The sequence below is a fragment of the Phaethon aethereus genome (assembly GCF_964289735.1).
Source record: "Phaethon aethereus genome assembly, chromosome: 1".
NCBI lineage: Eukaryota > Metazoa > Chordata > Aves > Phaethontiformes > Phaethontidae > Phaethon > Phaethon aethereus.
In genome coordinates, this window is record NC_138575.1 from 129,480,150 (window position 1) to 129,493,110 (window position 12,961).

Below are 12,961 nucleotides of genomic sequence, written 5' to 3' on the forward strand. Positions count from 1 at the left end.
TAAATATGAAAAAAAGAAAAAATAAAAAAAACACATTGGGAAAAATACTAAGGGGAGATAAGTACTCATAAAGGAGAGGGAAATTCTGCAATCTACTCAGTGTATGAAATTAATTACAATAATAATATGGTGATCCAAAAGACCGTCGAAAGCAGAGGTAATTTCCTCGGCTCAGGAACTTTTTTCCAATATTTAAGTTATACCATGCTAAAGGGGAGGTCCGTGTGAGGATGAGAGCTCATAGCAGAAGAAAAGAGAACAAGAGTGATTCTCTGGTTTTGTCAGGAAACAGCCATCATGAAATGTAGAGTTCCAAATAACGAATCTATGTTCTGCAGGTCAGGACTCTCCAAGAAATCTTTCCAGATGTACTCTAAGTATTTCAATCAGTACTGGAGCTTGTTGGCGCTCTCCCTCTGTCTTCCTGTTTGTTTGTCTCTGTCTCTGCCTTTCTCTCTCTTTATTTATTTATTTTTGGGAACCAGGACCGGAATGCTCTTCCAAGCAGTCTTCTTCCCCTGGAATCTAAGGGGATATCCAACTTAAAAAAAAAAAAAAAAAGAAAAAGTGGAAACAAGTTAAGCGTTTCTTGCATCTTTCAAAGAGTTGAGGAGATGAGGATCTTGATAGGAAAGCCAAAAAGAAGGTGATTGCTGTTCACGTGACTGGTATCACGCAGGTATAAACCCATTGCCTTGGATAATTACACTCCTGATTTATGCCATTGCTGTTGAGAAAAGAACCACAGAGCTTACAGCCTGTTCAGAAAACCAAGGATGGAATTTGTCCTGACCCAGACATGATGTCATATTCAACAAACTTAAAAAAGAAAAGCATTCATCCAGGTTTTCGCTAATATCTTTTTGGACATTTTCTTGTTAGCTTTCATTTGTACGATGACAACGTTGCTGTGATTTGAGCTACTCCTGTTCCACTACAGTTCCTGTATCAGCCAGGGTCTTCCGCTCTGCTCACACACACCACACACACGTACCGCTAAAAAAAATTATTCGCTACCATGTTACTCTATTCCCCTGTCACCCTGACCAGTGGAGCTAAAGAGTCATAAAACTTGAGCAATGTAGTAGTAAATAAAATACATAAGCCTTCACCCACATATGCACACGAAATCTTTCCCTCAGAGAGTTACGAGGCTGCACTACTTGTTTTACTATGAGTAAATCTATAACTTTTCATGTTTTTAAGAAAAAAGAATACACAATAGAATATATATATCCTAAAGAAATATCCTTAAGAGATAAACCAGCAGAACAAGAGGAAACAACAAGAAAGAAAATATTAATGGAGGAATATTTACTGTTAAAAGTATTCTTAGGCAAAAGGTCAGGTTCTTATCTGGTGTAAGCTGGAGCAGCTCCATTGCCTCCGGTGGAGCTGTGCCAGTTTATCCAACACGTATGCTCTGGCCCAGTATGTCCTGCAAGTCAAATCACTGAACTGGAATCTTCAAAGTCTTCCTTATCATGCTTTTAAATCTGTATTGCTACTAGCAACAGTTTCTTTTAAATAAAGTTTGCATACGCAAATTATTCACATTGCTTTATTTTTTCTTTGTAAGTTCACAAAAAAGTATTTCAAGTTGTCATAACCTTGCATTTAGCCAGTGAAATAGTAATCTTGAAAGGAGAACATTTTTTTACAAACTGGACACATACCCTGTTGATTTTTCTCTAAAATGTGCACACCATAAAGCAAGTAGGGTTTTTTGTTTTGTTTTAAAACCTTCTTCAGATATTATTATACAAAAATATTCATATGCAAGTAATAAAGATTTTTTTAAACATCCAACTTTTTTAAACCTAATGCAAAGTCACACCAAAAGTTTTTTTGTTTGTTTTTGTGTTTTTTTTTTTTTTAATCTAGGCAATGTACACCTTGTGCTTTAACAAACCTACGGCATCATGTGCTCTTTACAAGGATTTTAGTGAATATACTCATGTGTCATTATTCATTAAATAATGCAAAACTTGCCTACTTTTGTGGATTTCATTTCCCTTAATCCTCTTTTTTCCCCCCTTTATGTGTTATTTGTGTTTGTATGTATGTGTGGAAAAGTTAAGGCAAGTGCAATCAAAGTTACAAAAATCAATATTTCTATTGCTAACATGTGCAGCATTCATATTTAGTGAGTGATGTCTTTTCTCCTGTAAGAATAAAAATTGATGAAAATACAAAAATGTTTAATATGTTATAGTTGTTACAATATGCTGTTCAGTTTTATACACCAGGCTTGGTGAATTTTCCAAAGTTAGGATAACATAAAACATGTTCTTTTTAAAGTAACACACACTGAAACTAGGTAACATTTTGATCATGACTCTCTTGCTTCTCAGCAATGTGTATAATATTACTACAAAAACGCAGTTGCTTTTAGCTATGACCCATCTAATTTTTTCAAAAAATAAATATAAGTTAATCTCTTCAGGTAAAATATTTATTATACAGTAGGCATAAATATAGGTTGATGTATCTCTACTTAACTTTAGTGCTTCTATTTTAACTTCAGTGAACAAAGTGTATAAAGGAGGAAGCATATTTTCCAGTTTTTAGTTGTATCTGTAGCCTTAAAGAAAGCCTTGATAAGAATGCATATGTTAATCTATGGTTTATATGGCAATAGTAATGAACATTTGGAAAAGGTAATGATGTTGAATCTTCCATTAAATTGTACAATAACCAGAAACTCATGTTCTCAAATTCTGTGCCTGATTCTGCTCTTTTTTGCACCAGTTATATACAATATTAATTCTGCTGACTTGAGCAGAAATTTTTTTTTTTTTTTTACTTTTATCAACCATTAAGCAAATTAAGAAGAATGATCCCAAAGCCTGACATGGCACTTGCTTGTTTCATTCCATCAATGCAAACTGTTTTAAAGTTGGTAAGTATACACTTATATCTTCAATATATGTGCATGTATTCAATAGCAGCTACAGAGCATTTCAACTATGGTTATTCCCAGGATTACAGAGGGCCAGCTGACAGTTTTTTTAACAAAGTGCTTTATCGAGATGCTTACCCAAATCTTAGCTTTGAATAGCGTGCTCCCAAGAATGGACTGTTACTTCTTGAGTTGAGTTGTTCACTCTGCTTATGGACAGCTGAGTACAATAACAGAATAAAATTAAAGAAACTAAATCCTCTAGACGAGTTGTGGCTGGTAAAAAGATGTTGCAGTTGACATAAGAATCAAACAATTCTCTACAGACTTTTGTTTCCTTATTTATATTACATCTGCAGCTTTTTTGTAAAAGTGAAGGTGGTGAAATTTTTCTTCTACTATTGCAAGTAGACACATGTTCTTGCTTATAAAAGTCTTTTTGGTCATTTTGTTTTCTCATTTTCTGAAGAAAGTCCAGTTATGTGCAACATACCAATAAAAATATTTATCTATGAAATGGTGCATATGCTGCTTAAGTTTATATATTATGAATAGTCACATGACGTTAGTAACTGCACAGACTTCATAGTGTGCTTTGCTTGCAAAATTCATATGTGACTCAAATTGCTGTGAGTGGCAAGAGTGGACATTTAGAGGTAATGTCGGAAAGATAATTTAATTCCATTTTACTGTAAGAGCTAAGATTAATATTTTGTCTTTTAACATCCTCAACTCACTAACTGCGTTGGCTGTTTAACCACTGCCCAGCACTGGGCAGATGCCTACTTTAAATTTATTAGCTGCTGAGCAGGTATAAAATAAAATAAAATAAAAAAAAAATAAATAAAAAAACCCCCAAAACCAATCTGCAAACCTTTATGATGAAACTAAGATGCTATATTAAGCTATTTCTGAGTTTGCTGACTAAAATAATAATAATAAAAAAACTTACATCATATTTTTACAAGATGTGTAAAGTAAGTTGTAGCTGGTGACTATCTAGCTCAGGACAGGAGGAGTTATGGGAAAGAGGGCAGATATTTGAGTTCTAGCCAGCTATTTGAAACAATCAATAATGATATTATACATTTCCATTAATTCACCTTGACTTTGAAATATCTGATTTTATTTTATTTTATTTTATTTTATTTTATTTTATTTTATTTTATTTTTTGAGTCCTAGGAGAAACATAGCAAGCCAACAGATGGCAATGAGAAGGCCAAAATGAGAAGGAAACCTCACATTTCTCACAGAAACCTCATATCTCAGTGAGCATGTGGCATCAGGCTCACTGTGTCTGAAACTCCATGTATTATGGTACCTGAAAGTACCATTTTCCCCTTTTAAACCTCCTTGCTGCAGTGCCTGTGAAGTGGAGAACTGACTGAAGTGGGAGCTAAGGAAAACCAGCAGCTCTTTGAACAGCTGCAGTGTGCACAGGTAGGAGACTTTCAGCCTAGTTCATGCCTACTTGACTCCAGTTCTCTGGAGCTCGACTCCATTCTGTCTAACGTGGCTATGTCATCACTAAACTAACGTAGTGCAATGGTATCTCAGTCCTGATGTCTCTTTCCTTATGAAAACAAAATGAAATAAAGCAAAAGAAAACAAAAAACAATACAAGAGGCTACAAGGAATGAAAACATCCTTGAAAATTATACGCGTGTGAACTTCAGTCTGTCTCCAACCCCTTATGCTCTAGATTGCTCTTTGCAGGATCTTGAAAGAAGTATAGCAGGTAAAGTGCCCAGGATGACTGAACAGGGAATTTTTCTTCAACATTCCCTAAAGAACAACTTGGCAAATGCCATTTCAAGCAAATAGTGTCTTTCCTGCTGTTTCTCACTCTTCAAATATCTAACAGTAAAAAAAAAAAAAAAAAAAAGGCATAGCAATGTTATCTGCTATATGGCACAGAGAGCTATTCACAATCTCTTTTGTTTAGAAGAGTGAAAAGGTAAGCAGAGAAAATAGGAGATGAACTGTACTGACACTAATTATTATTTACAACGATAGGAACTCTGGCAGATATTCCTATGATTCAGGTAGATTCTGTCATCTAGAAAAAACACTTCCTACCTCTCACAAGGTTATATAAATGGCTTCAGATAGCACCCAGGAGATGAAGGAAGTACCTGGTGAATTCGGGTATCTAGTGTCCTACAGGCATCTCCCATGGCAGCAGGACTAGATGAGTGCTAGTCAGGTACCACCTACCTGGTCGTGACATGACCAGGAAACATCTTCATTATACTTCTCCCACCCTTAGCTACATGTCTGGGTCGCAGTGCACCTAGCAATGGCCTGGTTACATGTTTGTCATCTTCTTGCAGCACATGTAAAATGTTGTCCTGTGAACAAACCCAGGTTTTTGGTACTTCCTTGAATTTTTATGAGTGCTACTTATTTTATTTCGTTATACTTTTCTATGATTAAATGATTGCATGAAATATCTATGTATAGGCATAAAAATGTATAAAGTGCTTTTTGTGATGTAACTAAGATTTAAGAATTCTTATTGCAACCATTTTTCCCCAGATATCTGCACATTTTTCAGATTCATGTGTTTTGTTGAGGTACACACAGGGTAGTGATCTCAAAGAAGGAGCCTGATGTCACTGAACTATTTTGCTAAGATAAATGGAGAGACAGTTTTGTTGTTGTTTTCCTGTCTGCTTTGCATTTACGTAATTGTGCCATTTGAAGTTGCCCGGTTTTTAAGAAGACAAATGTACACCATTCTAATGTGATGCTGAAGGGACACATGTAACACTAATTGTTTAAATTTTCTACTGATCTGTCCCTAAGAACTTAATTAGGGCTGCAGTGAGCTGTTCTCCAGAGAATATTGAATTCTGGCAAACAATTTCTTCTATGTCTGTAAACTCATTGCCACTTGTGTTTTAAACTTACAATGAAGAATGGGACCTTCTAAAAAAAAATAAGTAACGTCTCCGTGGGATTTACCTGTCATACCAAGAATGCAAAGAAAATTTAAAACAGTAAACTTACATAACTGTTCCTACAAAACAGCAGGCGAAAACAACCTTCCCTGAAAAAAAAGAAGCCCTTAAAAAACGAGGTTTAAAGACGGTTTAATAATTGCGTTATTTTGCTTTCTTTTGTTTATTTTTGGTTTTTGAGTGTGTGTGCAGAGCTTGCAGCTTAATGGAAGATACATGGGTGAAAATATTTTGAGCCCATGACTGACTTTTTTAAGACTTTCTTTTTACTTCACAGAAGGTTCAGGACAGTGTCAGGATGTTGCTTCACATGAGCACTCTACGGGGATGTGAAAAATAAAAATGTTTTACAAATCAAAGCTTTGCTCCTGTAAGTCTCTTCGCAGTAGAGGAGACATCTACTCACCCTAACCACCTCTGCCAAGAGTTTTCACACGTACCCCATCCCGAGGGCTCGCAGCAAGCTTCGCGCGCTTGTACTTTTAATCCAGCCCGCGAGGTAAATGGGGAGGCGAGGATGGGGCAGGGCACGACGGGACGTGCTGGGGCGGGGCGAGCCGGAGGCTGCCGAGCGGCAGCTCGGGCGGGGCGCTCGCGCTGGCTGAGGCGGCCATTTCCTGCAAGTGGCGCTGCGGCCGCTGCACGCTCGCCGCGTAAGCTGAGCTCGTGCTGCGCTCCGCGAAGCAGTGTCAGCTCTTCCTGCCCTGCGGCTGCTCGGCGATAGGGTATCTGTGCTTGGCCAGCTGGTGGCACTCACGGTTACTGTCGCTGACGTCAAGGCTGACTGCCCACCCTCTCTGCGCGCTGCCTCTAGCAGGTAGAAGAGCGGTGATGTATTGAGCCTGTAGTTCCTTCCGCACCCACCTGACACAGGAGTAACTAAAAATGATGGCCCAAAGGCCCTGTGCTCTCCCTCTCCCCGCACGGGCACACACGGTCTCTCCACCGTAGAGCTTCTCAGTGGCAGCCATGGGGTGCAGCGCCTCACTCTGGCTTGCACTTCTTTATCTGCCACCAAGGGTGTTTGAGAGTATGGGCTCGGTAGGTATTTTCCCGGAAGATTTTGTATTTTTGAGGCAGAGAGCAAGCGCTAATATTTGATAAACAGAGAAAGAGAAGGTTAAAAAGCACATCCATTTTATTTTTGGAGTAATTTGTGTGTTCCTTCTGTCACGTCTTGACGGTTAAGAGAAATATCTTTATAAAAAATATCGAGAATATCTCCATCAAATTCTTAGCTCTCAAATTTTGCTTCAAATTGTTTTCCTAATACTAGTGACCCAGCAAAGAGATGTTTGTACTTTCTGTAAGTTCAGTCCTAGATAAAGTTTATCTATTTTATTTAACGTTTAGATCCTAGAGAATCATGTTACTCTTAATCCACTAAAATAAAAATATTTTAATTGATTATTGAATGTTTCTGAAATTACATTATCATATAATGGCTATTTAATGTTAGAATGATGTTAAGCTTTTGCAATGAGGCTGCTTGTAATAATAAACAGAACACTTTCCTTCAACAACCCTCAATCTCAATATACTAATTTTTTAGTAATCTGCGCAGCATCAGAATTTATACATTTTCTAAATAAGGTTTCAGGCCTGTCTTTGTAATTTCTGCCCTGACTACTTCATGGCTCTGTGGACTCTTGACCTCCCACCCGCAGAGCTTATTAGTCCAGAGCAAAAGTCAAACTTTATCTTCAACGGAATTTAAACAAACAAAAAGCATAGGAAAACTCTTAATAGCTGAAACCTTTCTATTTTTTTTGCTCCCCAGGGCAACAGCTCTGGGTTCTGAAACATCAACCCAAGGCCAGCCGGAGAAGTGCGATGCTGCCAACACGGCTTCTTGGAGGATATAGCCAGAGTCGATGGGAGATAGCCCAGCAAAATTACATCACAAATGACAGCTCAGTATCCATACTAAATTCAGTGAATGTCAAATGAAAGACACAATGGTGTTCTCCAACCTCCACTCAGTGGGCTATTTAAGAGGTGAAGAGGTGTGATTATACAGAAGAAATGCAAGGGAACCTGCAGCATTCATTATGCAAGGAGACTCATTATGAAATTGCTTACATTTTTTCTGATGCCAGTCACATTTATCTCTTGCTCAGATGAGAAATGGGTTAAAAAAAGTGTTCTAATAACACCAAATCAGGTAAGGGATGGCTGTGAAGGAATATAGTTTATCTGGATTATAAACAAAGCCTGTTAGGGAGATTTTTCTAGCACTGACAGATTTCTGCAATCCTCTGTGTCACAACAATAGAAGACACACCAAAAACTCTCTGTGCTAGACTATCAACAAGTACGAAATAATTTGTAAGTGTATTAGACATACAGGGACATATTTGTGTTGCTGATCTCTCTGGATAGGCCCCAGAAAAGCCAGTTGCTTGATGTAGGTCAGCCAGAGTACAGAACTTTGCATGACAAAAAAAGCCACAATACAGTAAATAGAGTAAAAAAACAGGTGGGTATTTTGACCTTTCTTCTCCATTGGCCTTTATCCTATTTTTGAGCTTACTTTACTACAGTGATTTTGTTTTCCTCTTTGGATTTTAACTGAACTCTCCTTAGGCTTGCCAGCTCGACATTTTCTTCTTTTTTTTTTCTTAATTTAAGAATGAAGGAGGCCTGTTTAACAGGCCAGTTTTACTGCTTTATTTAGAATTTAAATGTTTCATTAATGCACAATATCCAAGTAAAATTGTGAATTTTAATCAGGAATGTATAACAAGCTTTCTAATTATTTTGAAGCTGATTATCACCCATTATATAACATACACATGGTTTTCACAGCTGTGCAGTAATAGAAAAATCTTAGTTTGCATCTAAGCCTAACAGTATTTAGCTCTGAACCAGTTCATATTTAGTGTGTTTAATATTGGCTGCCACGTGAGAACTGGGTGCCTACTAAAATTCAGAAGACATTTTTCTGCTGCTTTCCTTGCAGCCAAGATTTCAGCTTGTCACAGACTGCAAATATGAATTACTTTTCTCTTCGGTTTTCCAATTTTCTTCTCCCACACAAATCAATCTTACACTCATTCAACTTTATTAGATTTACTCTCAAATCATCCTGCTGCAACTGAGAACAGAATCAGACCCAGCAATGCATTTTGCCTTCAAAATAATTAGCTGCTTACTGTACAGTCCCCCATTTCTGTCCAGCTATATGTACTGTCCGGAGAACCTATATACTGAATTTCCACAGGTTGTGCAACAGAGTCCTTTAGTTTTGTATCAAGGACTACCCTGATTAGAGAGAGCCTTATGAAGAGAAAGCACCACACTTGGATAATTCGTGTGCATAGAATCCACATACAGACCCGCAGTTACTGACCACGCAGAGTAAGTTTTTCCAATCATCACACTGTGCAGTTTTTAAAATAAAGTGCTATTTGCTTATGGCTAAACTTCACATGCGGCTATTGCATGCACACTTCAGGCTGCATTGTCAAAAACTGGAACACCTTCACCAAAAAAGGATGGAGCCTAAGCACTAGGGCAATGACAGGTTTGGTTGGGTTTTTTTTTTTTTCATTTTATTTTGCGTTCCAACAGAATTTTGTCAAACATAGAGCACGTGAACACACAATATTTTCCTTCACTGTTCCCCACATAGAGCTGTTCCTAGAGGAGGAATACTAAGGAGGAATGTTTCTAAAGCCATAGACAGCTTCTCCATTTATTTCAGGTTTTGTTTTGTGGTTTGTTTCTTTTTATTTTTGTTTTTCTTTTGTTTCATATTATGACAAAACATTATAAGAAAAACTTTCTTTAAGTAGTATGAATATCAAATAGTATCCATCAATCCCTGAATCATGCTATTCAAAGTGCTTAAATTTACATTAAAAATAGAACAACAGAAAAGTAGTCCCCATGTGGCTAAGGAAACACCTACCGATCATCTAAATGTGACTGCAGTCAGATAGTTACATCCTGCATTTATTCCCCATCCCAGTCTTTACCCCAGGGCATGTGAAGGGGAGGGAAAGGGCAAAAAATAATGCATTGCTTTCAGAGGATATGGGGTATTTGGCATCCAGATGAATGAAGGAAAATGCCGTCAGTGCCTGACAGGCGTCTGCAAGAGCAAATAAATAATAGCTTTCTTACACTATAAAAATAACCAAATGTGCAAAACTCTCTTAACATTTTATCTGACCTGGCAGCTTAATTTCCATTTTGTGGCTGTTTGGCACAAGTCCAGAGGGAGACACCGTAATAAAGAACAGATTGTAGAAAAGGACTTGAGCAAATTGGCAGAGAAATAAACATTTTTAAGCAAATAAAAATCAGTGCACATCCCAAAGCTCTATTAGCTTGTTATGCAGATACCAAGATTTCTTGACTTTCATGACAGGAGCATAGTCATTTCCTCCCACACTGTCAGTTCTGGATTACTCCCACAAACATCCCCCAAACTGCAGTTTACCTGCTCTCTACCAATCACTTCTCATTAAGAAGACCAAAATATTATAAGCTGTACTTTTCTCATTGTGACAATCAGGATGAACAAACCCCACACACCCATTACATTGGCCAATATCATTCAGCTACCAGAAAAATACCTAAAGCTAATTAATTACGTAAATAGACTATAGGTCTGTTTGCCAGGATACCAGTTACATTTCTGCCAGGGTAAATCAAACTCACGATTATATGACAGTGTGCTGCAACCGGTAACTCTACTCCTGCTCCTCTGCTTCTGCTAGCAGAGAGCTTGGTTTGAATATGTTGTAGAGTTACAACACCGCTCTTCTCTCTTTCTAAAACCAGAAGGGACTTTTCCATTATTTAAAACATGAGTAAGATGCTTATTTCATTTGTCTTAAAGGTGTCCAGTAAACATAGTGTTTTTTTTCTCTTCCCTGGCAGCCATGGTACACACATTATTTGCAACTCCTCAAAGATAGAATCATACATAAAAAATAAAACTAATTTATTTATTCATTAAAGTGAATAAATTGGTTTTAATACTTCCAGGTCTGATTGAAATATTAATTTTGTATAAATAAAGTTTACTCTGAAAACAATGAAATATGTTGGTATTCATGTCATTTTTTTCTGCCTGAGTTCTTTACTGAAATCATGTTGAAATTAATAAAGTTTTACTTATCGTTACAAGCTAAAACCAAGTGAAAGAAGATTTCTTAATCCTGAATATATCATTTCAAAGCAAATACAGTTTTTGGAACATTAAAATACAGGGGGAATCTGTAATCCACAGCAAAATAATGTTTTGCTCTTACTTTTTTAGAAAATAACACTTTCTATAATACAAAGTGACAAACCATCTACAATACCGTCTTTTTATTCCCCTTTGGTTTGGAAGTCATCACTGTAAATATCAGCAGGACTCTCTGCACTTCAGTGCCTATTGCCTCACTTGTCTTACTTGCCTGACAATTGCAAATGATCTTATTTGCAAGATTTTGAAAAGGGGAAAAGAAAAAGTTAAATGCTTAAAAATAAAATCCACAACCACATCAATACTTTTCCAGGAAGTGTTAAAAATAGGGTTTGCTTTTATGTTTATAAAAGGAATACAATCAACTAATTCTTAAAATAATAATTAAAAAAAAAAAAACAAACTCAGGAAAGCAAAAACCAAACCATCTCTAGTTTCTACAGACTCTGTAGTGACTACTGTGAAGGAACCAATACAAATTGGATATATTCTGTTGTTTGACAGATCTCTACCAAGTTACATGTTAGACGGTCAGACTGTAGTGCTACTCCGAATGGGGTTCATTGTAAGGGCAAGGAAGGAGCAGTGCACATTACGGGAGTAGAAATGAAACTGGAGCTCTCAGTAAGGGATGGGGTCTTTCTGAGAACAATATTCTCCAAAAGAGGTGAACTGCAGCAGGCATGGCCTTCAGGAATCAGGCTAGGCAGGCTAACAAAATGGATGGTGCTTCTGATATCAACACAGCTTTGTCCAAGCATTCCCAAGAGAGGTTAAAAACAAACAAACAAAAAGTCTAAAACTATACTAATGAAGCAAAAAGTTTCCTATCTATACAGCAGTCTCTTCATTTAAAAAAATGTAAATATACAAATTCCAATGACATATAAAACAAAGTTGAAAATGTGAATGGGAAGAGACATGGGTAAAACAGGAAGACTGATGCTACAAAGAAATTGCAAAAAACATATGTACAAGACCCTGTTTTTCCTCGTATGTTATCGATTGTAATGCATGTTTAACAGCAGCAGTCGAGGATGTAGTTCCAGGCACCGGACTGCAGACTCAGCTCCTGCTCAAGGGGGTTGATGGCCCCTTACATTTCGGTCACCAAATGACACTTGATATACTGGTCTCCCGTGGCAAGAGGGGGAGTATCGCACTGTTTGTGTGAGCCTCTTCTGGATTCTGCTCCCTGTTAGTTTTTGTCTGTGGCCGCTGCCCGTTTATAAGTGTCATAGGGATGTTGCAGTAGGTATGCTGGTTACCTATTGAGGTAAGCGGCAGGGTGCCGGTAGGAGGTACATCGTATTCATAGCTTCGATAATAGTGTTTCTGGCGCATCTGTGAGTGATATGTGTTATGAAAGGTGGAGCGCAGGTCTGGATGGGCAGTGGCAAGAGCAGTGGAGGTGGCAGCAGCCATGGAAATTGCTGAGACTGTCTGCAGTTCCCCAAAAGGCCCCTGCTCACTGACGTCTAAAACCTGCTCATGTGTGATGGGTTCAATCCTCTTAAAAGGCATTTCGTACTGTAAACGTTTCCAGAACTTGGAATTCAACTTGTTGCATTTTGGTCCATGCCATTTAATGACAGTGAGGAGCTTGATGGTATGTTTCAGGGCCTCAACCTCCTGGTAGTTCATAACTCCTCGTAGTTCACTGCATTCAATCAGTATCACTTTAATTTCGCCTGTGACTAACATGTTTCGAAGCCTCGTTTCCAGTTCAAAGATGCTCCAGCCTCTTCTTACCACATAATTTGGAGTCATGACGATGATCAGTCGCTTGCTTTGGTCTACACATCTTGCCACGTCTTCAATGTAGGCTACAAAATAAGACATTTGCTGAAAAATCGATCTAAGAAAGCACTCTGCTCCCATAGACTGGGGAG

General features: G+C 37.7%; 1 protein-coding gene across 1 annotated transcript in view; it reads right to left on the reverse strand.

Annotated features, from left to right (window-relative positions):
* Positions 1–12,176: 12,176 nt before the first annotated feature.
* IL1RAPL1 (interleukin 1 receptor accessory protein like 1) overlaps positions 12,177–12,961 on the reverse strand; it is a gene marked incomplete at its 3' end in the record, with an annotated part of 664,549 nt that continues 663,764 nt past the window's right edge. The window contains exon 10 of the mRNA XM_082011048.1: positions 12,177–12,895. Coding sequence (XP_081867174.1) covers positions 12,177–12,895 — 719 coding nt within the window. The remainder of the gene's footprint in view (positions 12,896–12,961) is intronic.